At 38.7% G+C, this 27,276-nt stretch overlaps 1 protein-coding gene across 2 annotated transcripts; it reads left to right on the top strand.

The window, feature by feature from the left end:
* Positions 1 to 2,031: 2,031 nt before the first annotated feature.
* Positions 2,032 to 7,266, top strand: LOC145114395 (pre-mRNA-processing factor 39-1-like). 2 transcript variants are annotated; one of them, XM_079050386.1, is made up of 14 exons: positions 2,032 to 2,194; positions 3,100 to 3,529; positions 3,624 to 3,736; positions 3,823 to 4,052; positions 4,124 to 4,291; positions 4,383 to 4,743; positions 5,250 to 5,393; positions 5,473 to 5,625; positions 5,723 to 5,839; positions 5,907 to 5,987; positions 6,081 to 6,230; positions 6,324 to 6,584; positions 6,666 to 6,794; positions 6,930 to 7,266. In XM_079050386.1, exons 2-14 carry the CDS (start codon positions 3,130 to 3,132, stop codon positions 6,990 to 6,992), a joined length of 2,370 nt encoding a protein of 789 aa, XP_078906512.1. In that variant the 5' UTR covers positions 2,032 to 2,194; positions 3,100 to 3,129; the 3' UTR covers positions 6,993 to 7,266. The 2 variants fall into 2 exon arrangements, with proteins under 2 accessions (XP_078906512.1, XP_078906510.1); XM_079050384.1 differs by having other exon boundaries at positions 6,927 to 7,266.
* Positions 7,267 to 27,276: the final 20,010 nt, after the last annotated feature.

Below are 27,276 nucleotides of genomic sequence, written 5' to 3'. Positions count from 1 at the left end.
GTGAAGGCAACCCAAAAGGACCATGCACAACCGGGTCAAATACTTACCAAATATAGTTACGAGCTTAGACACTAATCCAACAAGTTATTATGTCATGCATTATATGTTCCGGGGCAAGCCCGATGTATGCTAGTTTGTATGTTATGATTATATGTTCCGGGCTTCGGTCCGATGTCGGGGCAAGCCCGATGCAGATCATGTGATTATGTTATGTGTTTATTATATATGTTATGTTGTGTATGTGCCGGGGTAATACCGATGCCGGGGCAAGCCCGATGCCGGGGTGAGCCCGATGCCCGATGCGGTCGGATGCCGGGGTGAGCCCGATGCCGGGCAGGAGTCCGATGTCGGGTAAGCCGATGCCGGGATTCGTCCCCGATGCAGTTGGGAGTAGTCCCAGAGTTATGTGATTGTTATATGTTATGTGTATGGTATGTGGTAGTTTGGGGGAGCTCACTAAGCTTCGTGCTTACGGTTTTCGGTTTTGGTTTCAGGTGCTTAAGTTTTCAAAAGAGGAGCTCGGGAAGTTTGCAGTGCACACACCATTGGTTCAGCCTGGGTTGTTTTACTTTGATATATTTGACAGATGTTATTATGTTCTTGAGATATACGATTTATGATTTTATATGTTGAAAGATAATTATGGTTTTATTAGTGATTTAAAACGAAATTTTTGCACCGTGTTTTTGGGATGTTTCAAATAATATATATACATTAATATAAATATTTTTCAAGAAACAAGTTGTTATAAATAATATATTATCATCAAGTTGTTGTATGTGTGACCCTTCTAAGATCATATATTATTTAGCAATATCATTTTATAATGTGTTTTGGGTATAAAGATCTTTCACCTTTTATCTGATGGGTGTTTAGACATTTCACTGATAGCTATATGTAGCAACTTAAATACAAATTAAGGAAAACCAAGTTCCAAAGCAATTCAATTACACAAAACAATTATATGTTCTATATAAAGGAAACTATGTCCCAAACAAATATCTTATTATGTAAAAACATGTATTAAATAAGTATTGAAATTGTGGCATTTACTCATTTGTAAAATCACATTGTACTCTTAGTAGTTAGGCATGTCTAGTTACATTAATCCACTAACCCATTTTGCTATTGGTCACCTCCAAATGATCTTCAATCTCTTTAAGACCGATTCATTACAATATTAGTAATCAACCATATTGTCACAATTTCTCTATACAAGTAACTATCATTTTTACTTCAATGATGTCATTCTATCATTCATACTTTTATCCCTCAATTATCAAATAAGATTTTCTAATACTTTTTTATACAATTCTAATGAATCTTTCATCGTAAGATACTTTCGAAATATACATTGAGCATAAGTAGTTACCTTTCAGAGGAAGACTACCTCTGGTAGCATACAACTCGAAAATGTATGAATCTATATTTTTTTAGGAACATCAATTGTAACAAAATTAATAACTACAAAAATACAATTGATATATTACAAAAGCATCTTACCACACATCTTGGAGCCACAAAAATAGAACAAAAAACAATCTCCTATTTTTCTTGATGTTGTTAAAAATTTTCGGGTTGGTTGTTTCAAGATTATGAACATAAACATGGAGGTTGACTAGCTTTCTTCGTGCACTTGATAGGATGAACTCGTTTTCAAATGTTAGGAAAAGTAATTATGAGTTATTAAACTTAACTGAAAAAAAAGATGAAAAACCAAGGACATGTAGTGCGAAGAGTTTGAAATTCCCTAAACTTACGATGCCAATTCAAAATGTGTGTCCCAAATGTCAAAAATGCACAATATGGGTCTGGAAGGTACAATATCAAATTCCATATTATATTTATATAAAATCTCACCTACCATTCAATAACTTCAGAACGGACATAACTAGGCGGAATGGGACATTCCAAATAAAATGATTATTTTTCAAATTACAATATAAAAAGGTTATTTTTGTTAATTAGCTAGTTTACAAGGGTTAGTTTGTCAATATCCATTAATTTTGCATAGTCAGTTCAAAAAAGGGGCATGCGAAAACAGAGAAACGGTGTATGTTTTCGTATGGTTAGGGCATAAATTCACACACGCACTCGACAGCCGCTCATCGTCAGTTCCGTCTCCTTCTCTCTGCTTACGGACCTGCGTACATCTCTTGTTCGTCATCGTAGTCTGCTCGTACTACTGCGCCGAGTAATCTTCGAACTCTTCGCTTTTATGCTGAAAATTAGGGTTTTCGATCGAAGTATAACTCTATTTTTCTAGATGTTTTTGTTTCTCTTATAATCGAGTTTTATTCTTCGAGGATTATTCTTGTTAGTTTGGTATTGTAGTCGTTTACTTGACGCCAGTAGGAGCTTTCTAGACACATGAAACAGACGTAACCCTAGCTGTTTGTTCGTGCTGTCGCAAATTTTCATTTCAGAGTTTGCAATGTACGATTCAGCGTATTAATGTCAAGATCTTTTCTAGCCGGAAAAATTAAAATTCACTTCATGGTACATGTGCACTTTGAATATGTGTGGGTCCGAAGGGCTTTATATGGCCGAAAAAGTGATATAGGATAACGAAAGGAATATAACTGATAACAGTTGATATATAGCTTCTGCATGTTAATTGCCACAGAGACGACAACCTTTAGGGTTTCCATTAAGGCTGATTGTTACAGAGATGGAAATTTTAATGAGAAAGCTTAACTGAAGAACTTATAAAACGACTTGAGTATAGAGTTTCCATGGCTGATGGATGGATTATCTCTAAGTATGTAGTAGGTACTCCACACTCGAACAAACACTTATATAGTTTCGTAGGCTTTCAATATTGTATTCCTATTTAACATACTGAGTCTACTCTTGCAAAAGTTGTGGCAGCTTTATATTCTTCAAGCAACTGTATCACAAATATAGCTAGCTGGAAATATTATTATGGTTAGGTTATCTAGTCTTCATTTAGACCTGCATTTGTATTGCCTGGTTAAAATATATAATTTTTAGCACTTTTTGTGTTTATTTGGAGTGATTAGATGTTACACAGAATTGGAACTGCTATCACTTCTGTGTGGTTACCATGGTTGTTCACGGCTGTTTTCTTCTATACAGGTTTAAGATACAATCAATCACCTATTTACAATGGGAGATAGTGAAACAGTTGTTGCTCAATCATCAGCTATCCAGGAGCATCCATCAACTACAGTTAATGGAGATTTGGCTGCTTCTACAGGTACCGATACCATGGATGTAGACAATGCCATTCGTCACGAGGATGATCGAGGTTCTGCTGGAAGATCAAAGGTTACAGATGTCAATTTCAGCAATGAGGCTCCATCTTCAACTATACAAGATGTTGGTGAGAATCCTGCAAGTATTGCCAACACATCTGTAGATTCATCTCATGTTACTGCTTACCATTCTTCCGTGAATGGAAATGACACCAGTGATGCAAAAACTTTGGGTATAAGTGAAAATGGTGTTGGTTCATATGATGAGCATAATTCTGCATCTGCAAATCAACCACATGATGGTGCCCCTGGTATCTACTTGGCACATCTGTTCATTCACTGAATCTAACTTTCATATTGATTCTGAGATTGTACTTCAAATTTTGACTCCTTTTTTTTTGGCAGCCATTGCTGCGTTGTCTCCTGAAGAAGAACGTTTGTGGAGCATAGTAAATACCAATTCATTGGACTTCACTGCCTGGACTGCTCTTATAGAAGAGACTGAAAAAACAGCTGAGGTAGGCCTTAGGCAAGGGTTTTTGTTGTAAGTAAGTATGAAGTTTGTTATAAACAAAAGCTTTAATTGTATTTCATCTATTTACAGGATAACATTTTGAAGATTCGAAAAGTTTATGATACCTTTTTAGCCGAATTTCCCTTGTGTTATGGTTATTGGAAGAAGTATGCTGATCATGAGGCACGCCTCGGATTTTTGGACAAAGTTGTTGAGGTTTATGAACGAGCAGTTCATGGGGTAACATATTCTGTAGATATGTGGTTGCACTATTGTGTTTTTGCCATTCACACTTATGGAGATCCCGACACAGTACGGAGGTAATACCTGTTTTTTTTTTAATCAACTATCATAATTAAGAATAATAATTTGGTTCAACTTCTTGTTTCAGGCTGTTTGAACGGGGACTAGCTTATGTTGGAACTGATTACCTGTCTTTTCCTTTATGGGATAAATACATTGAATATGAGTATCAACAGCAGCAGTGGTTCAATCTTGCAATGATATACACACGGATATTGGAGCATCCTAATCAGCAATTGGACCGCTATTATAACAGGTGATATACACTTGTTCAGTAGAAGAGCTTCTAGCTTCTGTTAGGTCCAACATAAACTAAACATGATCATACTCTTTTCTACAATTTACAGCTTGAGGGAATTAATAGCAAGTCGCCCTTTATCTGAACTGAAAACCCCTGAGGAAGTTGCAGCTGCAACAAATTCTAAAGAGGAAGCAACGATTGAAGAAAGTGAAGGGGAAGTTCATCCAGATACAGTGGAGAAAGAGAAACCTTATAAACCAGTAAGTGAAGAAGCTGAAGAGGTGGAGTCTTATATCGGCATTAGAGAAGAGCTGTACAAGAAGGCTAAAGAATTTGATTCTAAGATTATTGATTTTGAGACTGCTATCAGAAGACCCTACTTTCATGTCCGACCACTTAATGTGACAGAGCTGGAAAACTGGCATAATTATCTTGATTTTATGGAAGGAGGAGATGACTTCAATAAGGTATAAATAAGTGTTCAGTTATCAGATGTTTGAAATTATGTTTTTGGTTTGTGCGTTTAGTTGTCCCTGTTATACATTGACTTACAGCGTTAAGTAATATCTCTCTGGCTAAACTCGTTGGATGAAGCATCTTTTTAAACTCTACGGATATTGAAAGCATGGATGGGTCTCCTCCCATTTGGTTGCTAATGCTATAAGGCTAAGTACTTTCTTTCAAATCCTAAATTTTGTGAGTCGAGATTCTGGGTTGTTCATCATGGAATAAACTATAAAACCATTTGTTAAAAGTTGCAATGTTATGTATGCAGGTGTGTTGTTACTTAATCATTCATGTCATGGGTCCCTCGTTTCATTTTTGAGGGGCCTCCCTGTTCTGTTCTGTTCTGCCATCGGAGTATCTATCTCTTTTGTGTTTCTCCTATTTTTGCAATTTCTTCGATTCATATATAATAAAAAACCACATTTTTTGGATACATACATAATCATGGTTTTTTTATTTGCATCAGGTTTTCAAGTTATATGAAAGATGTCTTATCGCGTGTGCAAATTATCCTGAGTTTTGGATACGATACGTTTTGTGTATGGAAGCCAGTGGGAGTATGGATCTTGCTGAAAATGCACTTGCTCGTGCCACACAGGTGTTTGTAAAGGTACATGTAGTAAACTTAATCATCTTTATGATGATCTTGATCTTTTTCTTTAACAAATTTTTTTTGATAATGTTTACAGAGGCAACCAGAGATTCACCTATTTGCTGCCCGATATAGAGAACATGGTGGGGATATTGCGGGTGCTCATGCATCTTATAACCTTGTGCATACTGAACTTTCTCCTGGTCTTCTAGAAGCAATTATCAAGCATGCCAACATGGAACATCGTCTGGTAACCCAATTAATGCTTGTTTAAAAAACATTATAACGCATAACATTGATCTGAGTTTTCATGTCTTAATTGGCTTCCTTTTTAATATAACTACTAGGGGAATCCGGAAGAAGCTTGTTCTTTGTATGAGCAGACAATTGCAATTGAGAAAGGAAAAGAACATTCACAGACCTTGCCACTTTTGCTCGCACAATATTCTCGATTTATGTACTTGGTATGGCTTCTTTACATTATTTGTGACTTAATAATGATTTATTTATTGCTGACAATTTTGTTTATAGGTTTTGGGAAGGGTGGAAAAAGCAAGGGAGATTCTAGATGAAGCCCTTGAGAGCAATCAGATTTCGAAACCACTTTTAGAGGTCTTTATCAAAAAAAATATATATATATATATATATATATATTTTTGATTGTATGTTTAGTTAGTTGTTTATACATTAATGATGGAATTGCAGGGTTTGATTCACATGGAGTCGATTCAATCACTTCCAAAACAAATCAACCGCCTAGACTCACTGGTGGAGAAGTTCATAGCTCCAGGTCCTGATAATCCAAATCCTGCAAGTTATATCGAAAGAGAAGAGTTATCCAGCATTTTCTTGGAGGTAGAATGATTTTATTGTTTCTTTTTTTTTTTTTTTTTTAATATATATATGTTATGCAGATGGTGTGACAAGTTGTTGTTATTGATTCTGCAGTTTCTAGATCTGTTTGGGGACACACAAACCATAAAAAAGGCGGACAATAGACACAGCAAGCTTTTTGTACATCATAAAAGTGCCACAGAGTCGAAGAAGCGACACATGGAGGGATATTTAGTGTCAGAAAGAGCAAAACTTGCAAAAACGGGTGCTGGTTCACCTGGCACACACAACCAGTGGCCTGCAGGTTATGGTGTCCAGCCTCAGGCTTGGCCACAAGCTCAAGGACAACAATGGCCTGCAACATATACTCAACAGGTATTTTTATTACTATTTCATTTAATGAAAATTATAATTACTTCCATTTTCATCTATTGAGGATTTTTTGTTTTCTTTTAGGCTGCTGCTTATGGCACATACAATGCCTATGGAAGCGGCTATGCACAACCCCAACCACAAGCCCCAGCTCCTACATCTGTACCACAAGCTGCTGCTTATGCTACTTATCCCGCTTCATACCCCGTCCAGGTATTCTTAGATTTTTCCCCATGTAAAATTACCAATTTGCCCTTATTTTTGTGTTTCATTTTGATGTCTGTTGTCAAAAATATATAACTTATTGGCAAGAACTAACAAGAAGCTGTCACAATATGATCTCAGCAGGCTGTCCCACAGCAACCAACTGCTGCTGCACCTCAGTCATACTACGGGACCCCCTACTATTGATATTGACCCAGCAAGACTGTATTTCTATCATAAAAGCAATGGCATTTTGGTCCATTGTTATCTTGTCTGTAAAATCAACCTAAGAGATTAGTATTTTCTTCAATAGGTGGGCCTCAGAGTAATCCTTGAGTTTGAGTTTAAGGAAGGTAGATGATTGTTTAGCAGATAATCGCGTAGTAGGGGTATAGTTGGTATGTTATTTGATTATGTAATGTCTTTTTTTTTATTGATAAACGTTTTCCATGATCTATACCCAAATTTGCTTTCTTCGTTATTCTATGCCATTTTCAGCTTTCATTTTTCCAATGTATGATATGGTTATTGGGGTTAATCTTATCACAAAATAATGTATTTGTTTATGGACGAGGAGGAAGCACCTCGTAACAAAATAATGTATTTAATTTAATGGATAACAAAATGTATGATAGTAACGACAACAGACTTTGGAATCCCATTAAAGCCGGGTAGGCTTCATTACTGGAAAATTGACTATATAAATGACCTTTGATATTTGCAAAATGAATCATATAACAATACGAGAAATAAAACTATTAACAATAAAAGTCAGAACACAAAACACATATGCAGGCTATATGCTACTCATCTACCATGATGTTTTAGCCTTCTTCCTCCATATACTTACATCTATCTCCTCCTCATTTGTCTCATAAGCCTTTTTCAGGTTGATGAACACCATACAGAGATCCATATTTCTTTCTCTATATTTCTCCATAAGATGTCCAATAAGGTGATCGCCCTAATAGTGGGCCTCCTAGACATGAAATCAAATTGACTTTCTGTAATAGTCTTGATGCTGTACAACATAGCCTCCAAAACTCTATCTCGTAATTTCATGGTATGACAAAGGAGCTTAATACCTATATAGTATTTAGAGCTTTGGGCATCACCTTTGTTCTTATATATTTGGATCAAACAACTTAATCTCCACTTCTCCGTATCTTGACACTTTAAGATAATATCATTTCTTTCTACGACATTGACATGCCCTACTAGGAATTTTTTCCAGAACAAAAATTTTGTTCCTTCTCATCTTCCCCAAAGCTCTCTTCACTTCCTCGATGCCAGTCCCCAAGCAAGAACAAGATTCGAAGTTATTCCATCACACCGGGTGTAAATTACTAACAAGATATATTGGCCTATGAGTTTCCCAACTTTATGTTCTAAAGCCTTTATAGTATTTTCTTAATAGTTAAATGTTTTTTATCCATTAAATTAAATACCAACACGCCTAACACAACTTTTAAGTGTTTTTTAATTTTTTTAAGGTGCGTATAGTATTTTCTTAATAGTTAAATGTTTTTTTATCTATTAAATTAAACACCAACACATCAGACATAACTTTTATGTCTTTTTGAGTTTTTAGGGTGTAGTTTGTTGTAGAAAAAGTTTCTAGTTTTCTAGAAATTTTTCTAAGAAAAAAGAAAAGCTACAAAACATGTTTGGTTTAATATTTTTTCCAAAATATTTTCTAACAAATTCTAAATTCTAATATAACTTGAAAAAGTGAAAATTGTTGTTTTATATACTTTTTAATTTACAAATTTTTGCTATAATAAAAACCCTACATACCTACACCCTCACCCACCCACCCACCCCACCTATATCCCCGTCTGTATCCACACCACCCCATTCCACCCATCCTATACCATCTTTACTCGTACTAAACTCTCATCAAGGATATTCACATCCATCCTAACCACCCTCACCCTATCCACACCCTCTCACCCACTAGATCATACACACTCGCTTTCATATCTACAAACCCCACCCCCACCCCCACCCCTACATGCACACTTAACTCCCACCCTACCCCGCCTCTACTTCCACCTATATCCATACCTATATCCACCCCCACCTCACCTATCAAATATTTAATAACAAAACAATTAAACAAAAAGTATAATAGTAAACTTTATTTTTAAACTATTTAAATACCATAAATTTATTAATGATAAAGTAAAGTCATATATATTAAGGAAATATAATAATAATACATTTTCTTTCTAGTGGGCTTTACCCTAAATTTATATATTTATATAGATAAATTTACATTATTGCATTGCGTACATTTTACTCTAATCAAACTATCCACAAACGCATCAAATTCACTATTTCTTTCTTCCTCTCCTCATCGACTCCTCACATCTTCACGTCCCCATCGACCAACACTCAAATCGGAAGCGTCGTTGTCTACTTGTTGCCTTGCTCAGATCATAACCTATCGTCTCCTCCTCATGCCAACCTTCTTGTCCATGACCTCGTGTTACTCGTAAGAATCTCAACGCCCTTATTGTAACAGCCCAAATTTCCAAGAGGGTTTTTCATTTTTAAATAACAGAATCATTTCCATAAAATATAAAATTCCAATCACATTTGTTTTCAAAATTCATAACATCAGACAATTTATTCATAACATCATAGTGTTCCCAATAAAATGCCAGAGAGTGCATGCCGCACCATCACGCCGGACCCTTGCCCTTAGATCCCGAAGTACCTGAAACAACCAACAAACTGTAAGCTAACGCTTAGTGAGTTCCCTATAACATACCCCACACAATCCGCACAATCATATAATCATATCAACCATACAAGCCATGCATATAAACATATACGGATGTCGTGGGCTCCCCCCCAGGGTCTTACACCTATGTGTCATGGGCACCCTCATGGTCTTACTTGGAATGCAATGGACACACTCACATGGTCTTATAACCAAGTGTCATGGGCACCCCCATGGTATTTACCTGAAATGCCATGGGCACCCCCATGGTCTTTACCTGGAATGCCATGGGCACCCCCACATGGTCTGGCATCTAAGTGCTACGGGCTCCCCCGGGTTCTTCCATGCAAGTATCACTAGACAACTAGCATATCACGTACCACATAATCAACTAGTATACCACATAACACGTAATGGGCCGGCCTTGGTGCCTTCGACCCATTGATATGGTGAGAAGACTCACCTCAAATGCGAAATGTAGCTGAGTGTTAGATGCATTTCATGCATCCATTTTGTAGTTTTACTCCATAAAAGTGCATTGCATTTAGGTTTAAACTCATGCATTTTGCATATTTTTCGGGATTTTTCATGATGCAATTCCATTCACACACTTTTGTGGAGCATCGAGGAGGAAGATATCAAAGAAATGAAGATTTTGGCTTTTCAGAGGTTTACACGACCGTGTAAATGTTTACACGGGCCGTGTAAATGAAGTCTCTCGAGCATTGTACTTTGAAAGCCTGACCAATTTTCGCAGTGTACTTTTTGCATTTACACGACCGTGTAAATGTTTACACGGTCGTGTAAACGTGGTCACGGGTTTAAAACAGTTTTTCTTCTTTCTAAAAAGTGGCAACCGGTTCCAGAAAAGGGGGGTCGTTTCTGTAAGTTTTAGGAAGCGATTTTGGGAGTATTTTGAAGACAATTGATGCTTGAAAACATTTGGATTTCACTTGGATTTTAATTTGTAAGACTTTAACTTCAATTTCTAGGTTTATGCTTGTTCTAGTCATGAGTGGCTAGAAACTTAACTCTCCAACTTCATGTATTGACAATTGTGTGTGTGAATTCAATCATATGACTTGGTGTTTGTTTTAAATGCTATCTAGTGAATTTGATTTTGTTTTAATTGAAGATTTGATTTCAATCCTAGTTCTTTTTGGCCAATTGAGTTAGGGTTAAATCACTCATGTTATCTATTATACAAAATCCGTAATTGTTTTGTAAAATAGAACAAGTAACAAGTATTAAATCATACTACTTGAAATGATTCTAGTACAAATCAAATTCACACATTCTAACACTCCCAAGCTTATGAGGAGTATTGAATGTTGTTGGTAAAATTCATATAAAGCATCATGCAATCTTTCACCCATTTTAAGAACTTGTTTAGATTAGGTTAGTTAGATTAGAATTAATTAAAGAGCTTATTTTAATTAATTAAAAATGGTGAATGTGAAGTGCTAGAGTTTATTAGCATTTCTAATACCAACTTAGATGGAATTAAACAAATATCATCTCATATTTTGGATCACATTACTAATTAGTCTTGCATAGAGTTGGAGTACTTACAAATCATGAATTTACTTTACTTAGTCAATTGCTATTTATTAATTCAGTATTTTGTTTGAATCATTGTATCTAAACCCCCCCCCCCCCTCTTTTGTGATCTCATTTGTACCTTACGCAAAAAGGGTATAAACATTTATATTGTGTCTCTGAGTATCGACCCTATTTACCTTGTATTACATTTTTTTAATACAAAGTATTAGTGTTTAAAGGAGTTATTTTTACCCCTTTATTTGTTAGCTTTGACAACCACACAAATTGGCGCCGTTGCCGGGGACACGGTGTTACTAATTGTTTATGTCAAGATTTTTGTGAGTAGGTACATCTCTATAAAAAAAAAGTTTGGCTTGGAAATGAACACTCCTTTCATTAAAGACCAACTTTCTGAGATAGCCCAGATAGTTATGATGATTGGAAATGACCAAAGTGTGCAGCCTACACCTATTCCTAATGCTTTTTGCACTCAAAATGGATATCATACCAACATATGTCCATATTCACAAGGGGAATGGGAGGAAGTGCAGGAAAAGGGAAGCTACTACTGGACAAACCAATGGAGTTATGATCAACCTCAACATGATCAATGGTGGGAAAACAACCAAGCTTGGGGAAACAACCAATGCCAAAACCCATACCAAGCTTGGGGAAATGACCAATACCAACCAACTCCACAGTTCCAATAACTATATCCTCCACCTCCCCAACAAACTGAAACTTCGAGCATGTCCTTGGAAGACACTGTCAAAAGCATTGCTACTACTACCCAAATCTTCCAGGAAACAACCAAAGCTAGCCTCAAAAGCTTAGAGCAACAAATTGCACAACTTACTCAATCTGTGAGTAGAATTGAAGCTCAAGGAAAATTACCATTGCAAACTGAAGAGGACCCAAGGCATATCGTTTCTACCTTTACCTTGAACGATAGAAATTTTTTTGATGATCCAAGATTGCAATTTGAAGATGAGGAAGAAGAGGAAGAAGTAAAAGTGGAGAAGGATGTCAAAGAAGCTATAGAGGAGGTGTTGGAGGTTGACAAAAAAGAGGCTGAGCCACCCACTACCAATGATAAACTCCTTTCACTGGTAGAGCAACCACAAGAGCCGGAAATGAAAAATCTGCCAAACCCTTCAAAGGATATGTATGCCGAGAAGGAAGACACCTAACCGGTCATTAAATCGACCACCCTATCAAAGAAGGAAGGTTTGATCACCTTACTGGACAAGTACAAGAAAGGGGTCGGTTGGACGATTGTTGTCATTAAGGGTCTAAGTCCGGCATGGTTCCCACACAAAAAGAAAGTCAAGTACAAGATAAGTGTTCCATTGAAGGAAGTGGCGAGAAGGTTGATGTATTGGAGAGCCCCACATACTTATATTGATGCATATTCAGGGGTCATGTCGAGCCAACGACTTTAAAAAAGGGCGGCTAACCGGGAGGCAACCCAAGGGTATTTTTGTCCTTTCTTTTAAAACTTTTTAGTCTTTGGTAAATTTCAATTTTTTTATGTCCCAAATGGTTTTAACTTATTTTTTATGCCTAGAAAATGAATCTCCGGCTCCAAAAATACTTCACGGATAGCTTGGGGAGGATGAAGAGGAGGTTCACACCACAATTGCGAGGCTCCAAGAACGATTCGGTAAATTCTTTCCATATCTTTAATCGTTCATATTTTACTTAAAATTCAATTGGTGTGCATTTGTGACTGTTTTGGACCCATTCCCAACCCAGCTACCATCCTCCACCTCCGGCTCTCAATAGGCCGGCTATGCCTCTCTCCAAGCATCGAGGACGATGCTTATTTTAAGCTTGGGGAGGGGCATCCATCCATGCATAGATCCCGTTGCATGTAGGTTTGTACATATTGCATTATTTTTCTTTTTCTTTTTCATTATTCTGCATAGAAAATTTTTCAAAAAACCAAAAATATTTTCTTTCTATTTTTTTTATAATTCTTTGCATTTTGCATCTAAATTTTTGCATTACATTAATTTGTTTAAAAAAAATGATCCAATCCCAAGCAGCCAAATCTTTTCGAAACAGTTGAGCTGGTAAGTGAGTCGTATGTCTTGAAATTAGACTTGCTCTTTTTATTGAAAATCTAAAAGCAAGCTAATCGCACACGAACACACCTCCCGAAGCTACTTGTGCAAAACAGAAAGTGAGAAGATTGTCAACATTGGAGCATAACAGCAGGTATGAGTCAATCTTTGGGATGCATGACTGGTCTTATGAGTAGTAAGTGCTCAATTAGACCCAAAATGTCAAATTCAAGAAAGCAAAAAAAAAAAAAATATAAAATTTCAGTGTCCCGAGCCTTCCAGCGCTCTAAAAAGTCCTTTCTACTCATTCCCTTTTATATACCCTGCTTGGGAACATAGTTTCTAACTATACTTACAGGTCATCGCGTGTTGACTTCAGTACCCCGAAAAATGTCTAGAAGCCCCTAACGGTAATAGACCGTGAGATGTCCCATAATAGAAAAGTCAAGGATGAAAATATAAAGAAATAGGCCTAGCAAATAAATTAATAAGAGTGTCATGTGTTATCCTTGTTTCAATAAATAAAATAAATAAATAAATTAAAAAAAAATTTATTAAGTTAATCTGTGACCTTTGGGACTCGAATGAGTAAACTCCGATGGGTGTTCTACACCTAATCGCCTAAAGCTGAATAGTTTGGGACTGATTGAGTTGAAAATTCGCTACACGGGTTCCATAGAAAGTCATGAACTTAATAATAACAAAAAAAATATAGATATGTATAGGTACCCAAATAAAGCTAATCTGTGGCCTTTGAGGTTCAGGCAAGTAAACCCGAGGGATCTTTTTAAATCTAGCACACTAAGGTCATTTTATCTGGATGTGTTGGTTGGAAGCCCGTTACACGGATTTCAAAGAAAGCCATGAGCTTTATTTGTAGGAAAATGTAATTAGATAGTTTGTATATATTTATATTTATAGTCTAATTGAATAATATGTTTAGGAAAAATGCTTGGCTGCCAAAAGATTCCTTTGGACTTGGATTTGAACTTATGACATTGTGACTGAATGTTAATTACTTTGACTGGTGTAAGTGGTTTGAAATTTGTAACCAATCTGGGTAAATACTAGGGAGTTTTTAGAAGATATTTTTTTAGAAAAAGATTGTTGTTAATCAACAAATAGCTGGAGTCGGTTATTGTCATATTTTGTAAAACAAAGATGGTTGAGCATGTTTTGTCACATACAATTTCACGAGAGTAAGACCATAATTTGTTCCATGAATTGACTTGATGCTATTGAGAGGGAACAAATGTTGTGATCTTTGATTCTGTTGAGTTGCATTAGGGAGTAGCTAAAGTCTTATTTCTATTGTTATATAATATGTTGAGACTAAAACCAAGTTGACTCAAGGCACGACAGGTACATTCTCAACTATGCTACAAAACCGGGGTTAATTGGGTTGGATCTTTTTCATGTTTGTTTTGATTTTTGCATTAAGTTTCAAAAGTTTTGAATTTGATTTTCTTTTCTTATCTTTTATTTTATTTTCTCTGGTTTAAATTTTTCTTGTTCTTTATTGAGGACAATAAAGGTTCAAGCTTGAGGAGATTTGTTAGATGCATTTCATGCATCCATTTTGTAGTTTTACTCCATAAAAGTGCATTGCATTTAGGTTTAAACTCATGCATTTTGCATATTTTTCGGGATTTTTCATGATGCAATTCCATTCATACACTTTTGTGATATTTCAAGGACTTTTGAAGGTAGGATCTTAGTTGAGGTGATGAATAAGAGATATGGATGAAGTTTCGGGACTTGTGGAACATTGAGAAGGAAGATATCAAAGAAATGAAGATTTTGGCTTTTCAAAGGTTTACACGGCCGTGTAAATGTTTACAAGGGCCGTGTAAATGAAGTCTCTCGAGCATTCTACTTTGAAAGCGTGGCCAATTTTCGCAGTGTACTTTTTGCATTTACACGGCCGTGTAAACGTGGTCACGGGTTTAAAACAGTTTTTCTTCTTTCTAAAAAGTGGCAACCGGTTCCAGAAAAGGGGGGTCGTTTCTGTAAGTTCTAGGAAGCGATTTTGGGAGTATTTTGAAGACAATTGATGCTTGAAAACATTTGGATTTCACTTGGATTTTAATTCGTAAGACTTTAACTTCAATTTCTAGGTTTATGCTTGTTCTAGTCATGAGTGGCTAGAAACTTAACTCTCCAACTTCATGTATTGACAATTGTGTGTGTGAATTCAATCATTTGACTTGGTGTTTGTTTTAAATGCTATCTAGTGAATTTGATTTTGTTTTAATTGAAGATTTGATTTCAATCCTAGTTCTTTTTGGCCAATTGAGTTAGGGTTAAGTCACTCATGTTATCTATTATACAAAATCCGTAATTGTTTTGTAAAATAGAACAAGTAACAAGTATTAAATCATACTACTTGAAATGATTCTAGTACAAATCAAATTCACACATTCTAACACTCCCAAGCTTATGAGGAGTATTGAATGTTGTTGGTAAAATTCATATAAAGCATCATGCAATCTTTCACCCATTTTAAGAACTTGTTTAGATTAGGTTAGTTAGATTAGAATTAAATAAAGAGCTTATTTTAATTAATTAAAAATGGTGAATGTGAAGTGGTAGAGCTTATTAGCATTTCTAATACCAACTTAGATGGAATTAAACAAATATCATCTCATATTTTGGATCACATTACTAATTAGTCTTGCATAGAGTTGGAGTACTTACAAATCTTGAATTTACTTTACTTAGTCAATTGATATTTATTAATTCAGTCTTTTATTTGAATCATTGTATCTAAACCCCCCCCCCCCCTCTTTTGTGATCTCATTTGTACCTTACGCAAAAAGGGTATAAACATTTATCTCGTGTCTCTGAGGATCGACCTTATTTACCTTGTATTACATTTTTTTTAATACAAAGTAGTAGTGTTTAAAGGAGTTATTTTTACCCCTTTATTTGTTAGCTTTGACAACCTAACACTGAGTAAGTCCAAACTCCGAGTATCAGCTCTGCCACCTCCCTAATCATAAACAATTCCTTAGATACAACTTAACCCTTCAAACCCCTTAAAAGTCAACCCTGGTTAAGGTCAAAGTCCATGCCAAGTCAAGGTCAAGGTCAACGTTCCGAGTTGACCTAACTCGTCGAGTTATCCCTGTAACTCGTCGAGTCCATCCCAAAGCCAGAATCGTGATGTTGCGATCCAACTTGTCGATTTCTCCTATAACTCGTCGAGTTCCTCTGTTTTCCAACAGAAACGAGGTAACTCCCTTCCAAGTCGTCGAGTTCCCTTATGAACTCGTCTAGTTCTTCACTCTGTCAACTCACTTAATGTATTAAGCCCTTTTTCTTGAATCCAAAGATTCCAAACTTCAGACCCCCCTGCATAAAGATGTCTAAAAGGGTAAAGTTTCCAACTTTACCCGCAAGGATCATCTAATAAGCTTTAGACCCAAACCCTAGCTCCCTTGAGGAGGGTCTTGAACCATTAAGCCTCTAACCCTTGCTTCAACGTTTCATATTACATATCTGAGGTCCTAAGGTGGTTTAATCATGCAAAGTTTCCAACTTTACGTCCATGCATGCTAGAAATACCATCTAAGGTTCATTTTTGGCTTCATAATGGACATATTGCATGAATGGAACATTGGAGGCTATTAAAGTTTGCAACTTTAATCCTATAGAGGTCTTATAGAGGCCAGATCTACACCTTCAACCTCTGGAAACCTCTTTTCTTTGGACATCCAAGCCAAAGTCCCAAAACCAAGCCCAAAACTACAAAAGATGAGATCTAATAAGCTACATGTCAAGGTTATGACTTTATACCTCTGAGATGTTGCCTTTGATGTAGAGTTTCTAGATCCAAGTCCACTCCTCCAAGCTTGATACTTCTCTCTTCAAAACCTCCTTCAAAGATCTTCAATAATCACTCACAAGACTCAATGAACAAGGAGGAAGGCGATTCTAGGGTTTTCTCTGGGCAAGGAGGTTGGTAAGGAGGCCAGCCCTAGGAGTTAAGTCCTTTAAATAGGGTGAAATACCCGACAAATTAGGGGTTTCCTTTCCAGTTCCAACTCGTCGAGTTGGGGCTCCCCAACTCGTCGAGTAGGTCCTCCAATCTACGCGGCTGGAAGGCTTTCTACTCATCGAGTTGGGGCCTCCCAACTCGTCGAGTTCCTTCCAATATTTAAAAATAATTAGAATTAATTCATACTTGGACCAAGCATTAAAAATCCCCCCACTTGAACTAAACTTTGTCCTCGAAGCCTGCTGATGCGAAAAGGTCCGAATAATGCTCCCTCACCTCCTCATCCGGTTCACAGGTCCATTTGGAGCCCCTTCGGTGCTGCCATTCCACATACCGTACATAATAAACACATAATAGGCCCCACCCATCATCGGGCCCCGCTCGTTATATAGATCTGTTAGTCATCGGGATTCGCCCGGTATACATATAATCATATAGCAGATAAACACGTAACACATGCAATAATCACAAGGATAAATAACATACAAAATTGTTATTAGACATGGGCCGTAATTGGTGTCTTCGACCTGCTAAACATAGTGAGGAAACTCACATCTAGCTACTAAAATACGCAACTAAACTCACCTCTAACAGATAAACACATAACACATGCAATAATCACAAGGATAAATAACATACAAAATGTAACAACGTAAATTTTCAAACCAAAATTTTCATTTTTAATTATCACAATCACATATCATGATTCTCGAAAACCTCAAGTATCAATGTCAAACATATTTCAAAATAGTTTTTCACAAATCCAGGATCCACAATAAATATAATCTCCAGGTCAGGTGTGTGTGTGTGTGTGTACAATCAAGCCGGTGCCTTCCCGCGATCCTCTGAGGTACCTGAAACACATAACACATAACACGGTAAGCACGAAGCTTAGTGAGTTCCCCAAAATACCACACACAAATAACTAGCCACTCGAGGCTATAGCTCTGTAAGACCCTCTGGTCAACGTGTCTTAGTGGGGCCCTCCAGTCCCACGGCTCGTTGAATCCTCCGGTCCGGTCTGGTTGGGACCCTCTAGTCCCATGGCTTATTGGACCCTCTGGTCCGGTCTGGTTGAGAACCCCCCCGGTCTCATAGTACGTTGGACCCTCTGGTCCGGTCTATGTATCACATAATATAGCATACAACACATATATCGCACAGAAAATGCATAACTCAAACAAGCACATAAGACCCTCTGGTCACACATAGTTACCACTCTAGGTAAAGTATAGTGAGAAGACTCACCTCGAAGCGAGCAAGCTAATACACCTCGTACATGAATCACCGATCTAGCATCCGCCTAATACATGTGGTGATTATCTCTAATTAGAACATTATTCTAATAAATTCATACTAACCCCTCTCTAACTCTTGGTAAGGGCAAAAGACCCTTCTACCCCTCCATGGTCTCCATTACTCATATTTGGTCAAAACTCCAACGTCAACAGAAGTCAAACTTGAGTCAACAGTCCATGTTGACTCAACTCGTCGAGTGCATCGGGGAGACTCGTTGAGTCCCCTCGTTCCCTCAGAGATCTTATGAAAACCAACTCTACTTGTCGAGTAGACCCGTCAGCTCATTGAGTTACAACGTGCTCAGACTTATCGGGATAAACCCTAAGCGACTCGTCGAGTCAGTTCACAGACTCAGCGAGTTCATCCAGTCTATATTCCTATTCAGACGTTTTAGGGCAGATATATCACTCCAAACTCTAGATCTAGACTCCCTAGGTTCTAATGTCACGTAAAGCTTCGATCTTTACGTTCATGCATGGCATATTTGCTCCAATATGCCATTACAAGCTCCAAAGAAGGTTGGATGCACATGAGCTTGCCTCTAGCTCAATAAAGCTTGGATCGTTGGGCTCTCACGACCTCCTATGGTCCAGATCTGAGGTCCTAACCTCAAACCATGCTCAAATAACTCAAGGACACAAGATGATTGGAAGGATAACCCTAAAAGCTCCCAAAAATAGGATCTAACAAACAAGAGGTCAAGAGGAGAGCTTTATACCTCTGAATAGCAGCTAATGACAGAAGAATGCAAGATCCACAGCCTCCTCTTGATTACATCCACCAACTCTTCCAATCTTTCCTCCAAAAAGCTCAAGAATGCTCAAGATGGCCTCTCTCTCTCAATGCAACAAAAAGGGCAGATTAGGGTTTCTCTCTGGGGTAGGTGGCCGCAAAGGAGGCTATAAGTGCCTTTAAATAGGTCTCAAACCCGGGGATCTAGGATTTTCACTCCCAGCGCCTACTCGGCGAGTCTACTCTCGGACTCGTCGAGTAGATCATTAAACCCACGTGGCCACCCTGCTTCTACTCGACGAGTCATAGCACCAACTCGTCGAGTAGATCAATGAACCTCAAAAATAAATAACTAAAATAACATACCTGAGAATCCGGATGTTACACAAAATGGTTATTGGGGCCCGCCCGGTAAGCATACAAGCACATAACACACGCAAGAGTCACGCAGACATCTAGCATCATAACAAAACAAACCATGGGCCAACATTGGTGCCTTCGACCCGCTAAACACAGTGAGGAAACTCACCTCTAGCTGCTGAAATACGCAAGTAAATCCAATTATTAATTGGATTTCGACCCATAGCCAAGAATCTAAGCCACTTAGCCTATAACCAGGGTAAAAGACCATTTTACCCTTTATCTAACTTGGCCCAAAGCCAAGGCCCAGCTCAACCACTCACAAGACCCAAATCCTAAATGGAAACCTAAAGCCCAATTAATGGCCCAATCTTCCAAATTGTGCCCGAAAACCATCATGGGCCTAAATCCAAGGAAGCCAACATACTAGCCCCAAGTCCAAAACAGAAGTCTAATGGACCAATCAAGGACCAAACTTATAAAGTCCAAAACAAGGCCCAATACCGAGAACATCAAGCCCAAAAGCCCATCTGCTGAGAAAGAAGGGCGTACTCAGCTCGTACGCTTAGCGTACTCCATTTGGGGCCAGTACGCGTACCGTACGAGTTGGGTACACCCAACGTACTCCCCAGATTGCCAACCCACTCCATTAAGCACTTCATCGGTTGAGACCTTAAGCCCAATTCTCAGATCTGGTCCCTAAGGGTGACTTATCATGTAAAGTTGGCAACTTTACACTCATGCATGGCTTAATGAGACTCAATGCTCAAAAAGAGCTTAATAAAGGTCTTAATACTTGCATGGACCATTAACATCCATAAAGTTTGCCTTTTTATGAACTATGGGCCACAATGGAGCTAAGATTTAACATCCATGTCTTCTGGAGTAGATCAAAGGCTAAACTTTATTAAAAAGACTTCAAAATGCACACAAGACTCCATAAAACGGATTTAACACAAATGATCATCAAGATGAGAGCTTTTTACCTTATTGATGGGTGGAAACAAACTGCCTGAGGTCTGTCACACCCCGAAACCGTGATGGCGGAATCATTCCGGGGTGGAGGACGTCATGCGTAGTATCACAACAATTGTATCATAGCAAGGATAGTAAACACAACCATACATTGAATACATATGTGAAAAAGGTTTACATTGTTTAATACATAGTTTTATTCATATCAAAAGTAAAATAGACAGACGCAACTCTAACGCTTCGTCTTCTCCGAACTCCTGGAAGTACCTGTTTACTAATTCCCTGAGAATACAAGCAGTTTTGAAAGAATATCAACATAAACCTGGTGAGTTCATAAGCATTTAGTTTTAGTGAGAAAATGTTCTTTGAATCCATTTGAAAAGTGTTCTTCAAGAAAATCCTGTATTTTCTTATGAAAAGCGGTCTTGAAAGAGTGTCTATTAGTAGAAAATAAACCATCAGTTTTAGAAAACATGTTATCCGTCCTAGAGGTAGAGATGCCAGTTTAGAAGTCCTTGATTACTATCAGCATATATAAACGTAGTTTTATTACTTAAAATAAAACAAATGAAGAATAGAGTCCGTAAACAAAGTTAGTTTATACTTATTTGCGAGTCGTATAACCATACTTGATATGACCGAGAGACCTTTATAACGTTCTTCAGGCGTTAAGCTAAATGACATTTGTTCACCACAGGCGTGCCCGCCTAACTGTAGCTAGCAGTTCATGTGTGGGATTGTCAGTCCCGAATATATCTATTCACAAATCTCACGCTCTCCCTCCAGGAGACTCTGGTTATACTGAGATAGGATTTATCACTATACACCTAAGGGTACAGTATTGAAGTAGAGCCTCACAATTCTGTATAATCTAGTTTACTAGCGAGAAACAATATAAAACAATGATTATCCTTGAATAATAGTACTTTATACTCCTGAGAAAATATATAACATAAACTAAATTTGCCATAGTTTATATATATTCATTTATGAAATCTGATTAGGTAGAGATGCCTAGAGGGTTATCCTAAACTATACCCATTATAGTTTATTAGAGTTGATATAGAGCTGCTTTGTAAAAACCTTTATGAAAACTATGAAGTTGGATTTTTAAAATAGAAGTTTCCCTTATGCTCAACATATTACAAAAAGAGATAAAATATCCGAATATGTTATTAAACGTGGAAATCATTGGACTGCATTAATAAGTTTAAAACTTAACAAAATACTTAGAGTTTGGCTTGTATTCCCCCATGAAAACATTAAAACACAGAAAATGTAGGGGTATGAACTCACAGTTTAACGTAGGATTCAGATATATGATCTGTTATGAGTACTGAGTGTCAATTGATGTTTCGTATGCAAGTGGATCCTATTAACATATAATAACACATAAACGTATTATATTAAGGTATTCCATGACAAAACATGATGGGAAACCACCCTAAGGACTTGGAAATGTTTGGAACTAAGTGTCGGAGCCATAAATGATCGAATAAGGGAGGTGTATGGTCATTAGGGTGTGTGGGCGGCCAGGGTGTGCGGCCAGGCTGTGTGTGCGGTTGTACACAGGAGTGTACGACCGTACAGAGGGGGTGTGCGGCCGTACACAGGGTTGTGCGGCCGTACACTCCTTATTTGTGCCCGAAATGTCGATTTTGAGGTGTTCTAGTGCTAATACCAAGTCCAACTAGCAAATGGAGGCCAAACTCTTCACTTTGGAGAGTCTTTAAGGTGTGTACGGCCACTTTATGAAGGTGTGCGGCCATACACCTTCAAAGGATGAAGAACACGAAGAACACGAAGAACACTATGAGTTTTAGGCTTAGATTCAGGTGTCTTACCAATGTAACAAGCTGAATGATGAAGTAGTTCGCGTTTTTGAGGCCTTTAGAGTGTTCTTGGATGAAGTTTTTAGAGAGAGAAAGTAGTGAGAGAAAGTAGAGTGCAGCCAAAGGAAAGGAATGAGTGAAGGGGTCTCCTCCTTTATATAGAGGAGAGTGTACGGTTGGAGGGTGGGTGTGCGGCCGCACACCCATGTGTACGGCCGTACACACCTCCCAAGAGGGTGTATGGCCCAGTTTAGCCTCTAAACGACTTGTTGCTCATTCCTACTCTCGTTCCTAGCTGTACTTAAGCTTAGAACACTTAAAAGAACCCTCAAACAGTGCCAGAAGTCAACAAAACATGTTTAACTTTGATTGAATTGACTAAGTGTGCAAGATAAAAGTTCTGGGTTGTCACATCATCCCCCCGTTAGAGGGAATTTCGTCCCGAAATTGAAGAATATAACTCATGGTCTTAGAAAAGATGGAGGTACTTAAGGTTCACGGGACTCTCGTGCTCCCAAGTGAATCCAAGTTCCTGGCTGACATTCTAGCGGACCTTCACTATCGGGATGTGACGTTATTTCGTTCGCTTGACTTCTCGATCCGTGAGCTCGGATGATTCTCTCACAAAGTGTAGACTCTCGTCTAACTCGAGGTTGTCGGGGGAAAATCGTAGGTGTCTCATCGGACGGACACTCATTTCAGTTTGACACACGGAAGGTGGGATGGACTTTGCCGAGTTCTCGGGGTAATTGGAGTTTGTATGCTTACGAGACCGATCCTGGCAAGGGTCTCGAACGGTCCAACGTATCTTGATTTTAGCTTTCAACGCTTCCCAAAGCGTATTAGGCCTTACCAGGGTGAGACCTGCAAAAGGCACGTCCACCAATCTGGAACTCCAATGGTTTGTCTCTCATCGGCGTATCCTTTTCGTACGATCTTTTCTGCCGTCTCTCGGATGATTTCAGGACTCTTGAGAGTGCTGTCGGGGACTTGACTCTTGTCTAGCTGCGTGTCGCCCGCCTCAGCCCAACACAGATGGGGTCTGCTTTTATGGCTGTAGAGGGCTTCGAACGGCGCAGCCTTGCTACTGGAAAGGTCGCCGTTGTTGCAAGATAGTTCGATTAAGAGTAGATGTGTGTCCCACGACGCACCTTCAGTCGTCCGGATGGTTCCCTTACTTTGTCCTTCTCTTTGTGGATGATACTCTTCGTATGAGTACTTTCGGGTTTCGGAGAAACATAAATTTTTCGAAGTTTGCATCTAGTTTGTCATCGCGAGCGACGGAAATTTCGCGATCGAACGATTTAAGACAAAAGGGTTTGGTATAGCATAGACTCAGTCGAACTAGACAGGATGGTGTCGTAGAATCACGCGTTAAGTTAGTCTGGGAGGATCGTTTTGTTAGCACATTGGTGTCCCTAGATGAACGTCTCTGGTGTTTTCTGCGTTTGATTTGGACTTGGGGGGTACTACTAATGCAAGGGTCTAGAGGTTTTGAAACTATGGACTCCCGATGGAATGGTTCTCACTAGATTTTCCTGTGATTTCTTGGCGTATACAAGTCATGTATAATCACAACTGACTCTAACGTATACACTAGGCTATCATAATTTACTCATTAGGGCATCAATTTTTTTTAAAAGTAAGTCGTGATTAGATTTGGACGGGAAAGAAATCACGATTTTGAATAATTATTGACGTTTCGAAAACGTACCAAAACACCGCGGTTTTCATTGATGTTTTCCTCATCCCTTGAGGCCAGACTCCTCCTGTTTCCTCATTGTTCTTTTCTGTTGGGCAATCTCTTTTGAAATGTCTCGTTTCGCCACATGCACCGCATACTTGAACTATGATAGCATCGGTAGTGGAAGTGATGTGTTGAGTTGGGGTCTGTACGGAACAAGTTTCCTGGCCATCCTTAATCCTTGGACAATTTCTTTTGTAATGTCCGGGTTCACCACAACTGTAGAAAACCTGACCCATCTGTATGCCTGGAATCGAGGTGTTTGGCTGTGCAGGTGCCCTGCAGTATCGCATGGTGTGTCCTCGCCTATTGTAGTTCTCACATCGAAGTTCGCGGCACTTTCCTATGTGGTGGAAGTTGCATTTCTCGCAACTTGGAAGTTTTCCAGCATATTGCCGCGCTAGCGTTGGCACTGGTTGGGCGGATGTGGCGGTTATCTCGAGTTGTCGTTTCTTGGCAAGTTTCTGAGACGACTTATTCTTCCTCTCGGACCAAAATTTCCGTTTAGCGCTCTTAGGTTTGGGAGTTGGAATGTTCTTTTGGACAAGCCCTTGTTGATTTCCTGGTGTGTCGTTACAGCTTGAGGCGTGGAAGTCGTTCCCATTCCCATTTAGGTTGTTAGTGTTAAGAACAGCTAAGGCGGCTGCTACGGCTGCTGTGACAGCAGCTTGAAACGTAGCTGAGTCCATTTGGAGGATTGATGCCTTACTGGTGGATTGGTTCTGCTTCTTCGGAGGCATGATCTGCTATATGTCAAGAAAAGAGTTTGTGAGCAGCAATGGTTGCCTCTGGATGTATCCTAAATGTTTTTCTATGCATTGATATTTCCCGTTTTGCTAACTGACTCTCTTTGATTCGACCCACATCCCCATGATGTGGTCTTAGTAAGGATAGAAAAGATTTGAGCACACAAAGTTCACATACAATAAACTTACGAACTCCTTGTTGTTCGGCTCATCGCGCTGGCTGAATATCTCTCACAATATCGTCGGCTCTAGACGATATGGAGATTTAGCTATATGGTTAGTTTCGGGGATCAAGTAGGTACGAGATTCAACTTGACACTCGGAAGAAATCCCTGGAATATCTTTGGGGAAGTTATCAGGAAGGTTGAAGACTTCGGGGATACTCTCGAGGTCTTTAACTTTTTGCGTCTCATCGACAACACGAGCCAGGAATGCATAACATTCCTTTCGTAGATGCTCCTAGGCTTTGACGCAGGAAATGATACGAAGGTTCGAACGATCTTATTACTGAAACCAGTGAGGACTCCGTCAGAGGGACGATTGAGACGAATCGCTTTCTCGAAGCAAAGGACATTGGCACAATGTGAGGCTCATTCGTCCTATGCCGATTAGGACATTGAAGCTTTTCATGGATACTTATATGAAATCGATGGGGATAAGGAATGATTGTCTAAGGTAAGAGCACATCCTATGATACATGCTTTAACTGAAATACGATTGTTGTCATCATAATTGAAACTGAGATTACATATTTCGGAACTCAGGACCTAACAATAGGTCTAAGTCCTATTATCAAAGAGAAAATTTTGGCAATATGCAAGATAGAGATGTTTACGGAAAAAGGGCTACTCAGAACATAAACATGAAAGTTATTCCTTAGACCAGAAAGGAAGAACGAGTAGAGTGTTTCTCTATTGGCGACAGGTACTCCTCAAGTGAAACCCTAATTCGGCCGGCTGTCACTCCACGTCAAGCAGGCGTCCTTCATACTCTGACTGGCAGGCTCGGAGCTCTATGACCTCGGCTCGGGTTGTAGCTAACTCTCGCTACAAAGCTTCATTGTCCCTCATAGTTCTCCCGTGAGCAACTTCAAGATTACGAATGTGGTTTGTGTTGGTATCCGAGTCTGCCTCAAGTTCCATAGTTCGCTGAAGGGTTGCCACACCTAGCTCCACATTGCGAGCCACTCGGCGTATCGGGATTAGAAGGGCCCTGTCCCTGGGGCCTCCTTCGTTCAAATTGTAGAAGTTGCGGTTTCCGTCGCATGGGAGGGGTTGGTCTTGCTCGTGGCTCCACCTATTCAAACTCCCGACCCACATAGGAGTTGGACCTTGGAATCCAACTTGAGGGTTAGGATTTGGTATTGGGGTCACTTGAGGTAGGTTCTCGACTTTGGGTTCCGAGTCAGCCTCTTCAGGATATGGTTCGGCAAAGTCATCGCCCAACGGAATTTCATGGTTTCCTTCTGACTCTGGCTCGATCCCTCCGCCATCTCCTTGGTTGGGAAAGTACGGGTCGCCAGGAAGATGGAATCTAGCCATGCTATCTACGCGAGGTGATGGTAAAGGGATGGCTAATAGGCATCAAATCTATAATACTTCCAATGTATTATAGTTACACGATTGATTCTCCTGGGTAAGTTTCCGGTTCGGCCGTTATTGCATCCTAAAATACTCCTATAGTATTTTAATCATTATGTTCAGTTCTAGAACTCTTCTGGTATCTAGGTAAGTTTTAGGCTTGCTGCAACAACACAGTCACTCCCAGGCACATGTTGGTCATGTCTCAAATGAATATAGTTGATCAGGCTATATTGACCCTAGACATGATTACATAACTGCCCAGGTTTAACCGCAGTGTTCAACATCCAAAATACTTTTGTTTTGTTCTACTCATGATATCGTTTCTGGTACTTAGGTATACTTGTATACTTTTCGTAAAAATACTTATATTTTTAAAAGTATACTTTTAGTTCAAAGCACTTCAGCCCCTTTGTGTTTATAGTTGTATACCATGTAAGGTTCGGTATACTTAGTTCACTATAAACAATAGCTCTGATACCAATCTGTCACACCCCGAAACCGTGATGGCGGAATCGTTCCGGGGTGAAGGACGTCATGCGTAGTATCACAACAATTGTATCATAGCAAGCATAGTAAACACAACCAGACATTGAATACATATGTGAAAAAGGTTTACATTGTTTAATACATAGTTTTATTCATATCAAAAGTAAAATAGATAGACGCAACTCTAACGCTTCGTCTTCTCCGAACTCCTGGAAGTACCTGTTTACTAATTCCCTGAGAATACAAGTAGTTTTGAAAGAATATCAGCATAAAGCTGATGAGTTCATAAGCATTTAGTTTTAGTGAGAAAATGTTCTTTGAATCCATTTGAAAAGTGTTCTTCAAGAAAATCCTGTATTTTCTTATGAAAAGCGGTCTTGAAAGAGTGTCTATTAGTA

Source organism: Lactuca virosa, chromosome 5 (assembly GCF_052849685.1).
Source record: "Lactuca virosa cultivar CGN04683 chromosome 5, Lactuca_virosa_CGN04683_v6, whole genome shotgun sequence".
NCBI lineage: Eukaryota > Viridiplantae > Streptophyta > Magnoliopsida > Asterales > Asteraceae > Lactuca > Lactuca virosa.
The sequence above is the reverse complement of the archived record's forward strand: the minus strand, read 5'-3'. Positions and strand labels throughout refer to the sequence as shown.

What these genes read in the sequence shown, in the direction of transcription:
- LOC145114395 (XM_079050384.1), top strand. Translation starts at nt 3,130, where the DNA reads ATGGGAGATAGTGAAACAGTTGTTGCTCAATCATCAGCTATCCAGGAG. An exon ending in AGACTGAAAAAACAGCTGAG is followed by an intron (nt 3,737 to 3,822) that starts GTAGGCCTTAGG and finishes ATCTATTTACAG; the next exon opens with GATAACATTTTGAAGATTCG. An exon ending in CCACACAGGTGTTTGTAAAG is followed by an intron (nt 5,394 to 5,472) that starts GTACATGTAGTA and finishes TAATGTTTACAG; the next exon opens with AGGCAACCAGAGATTCACCT.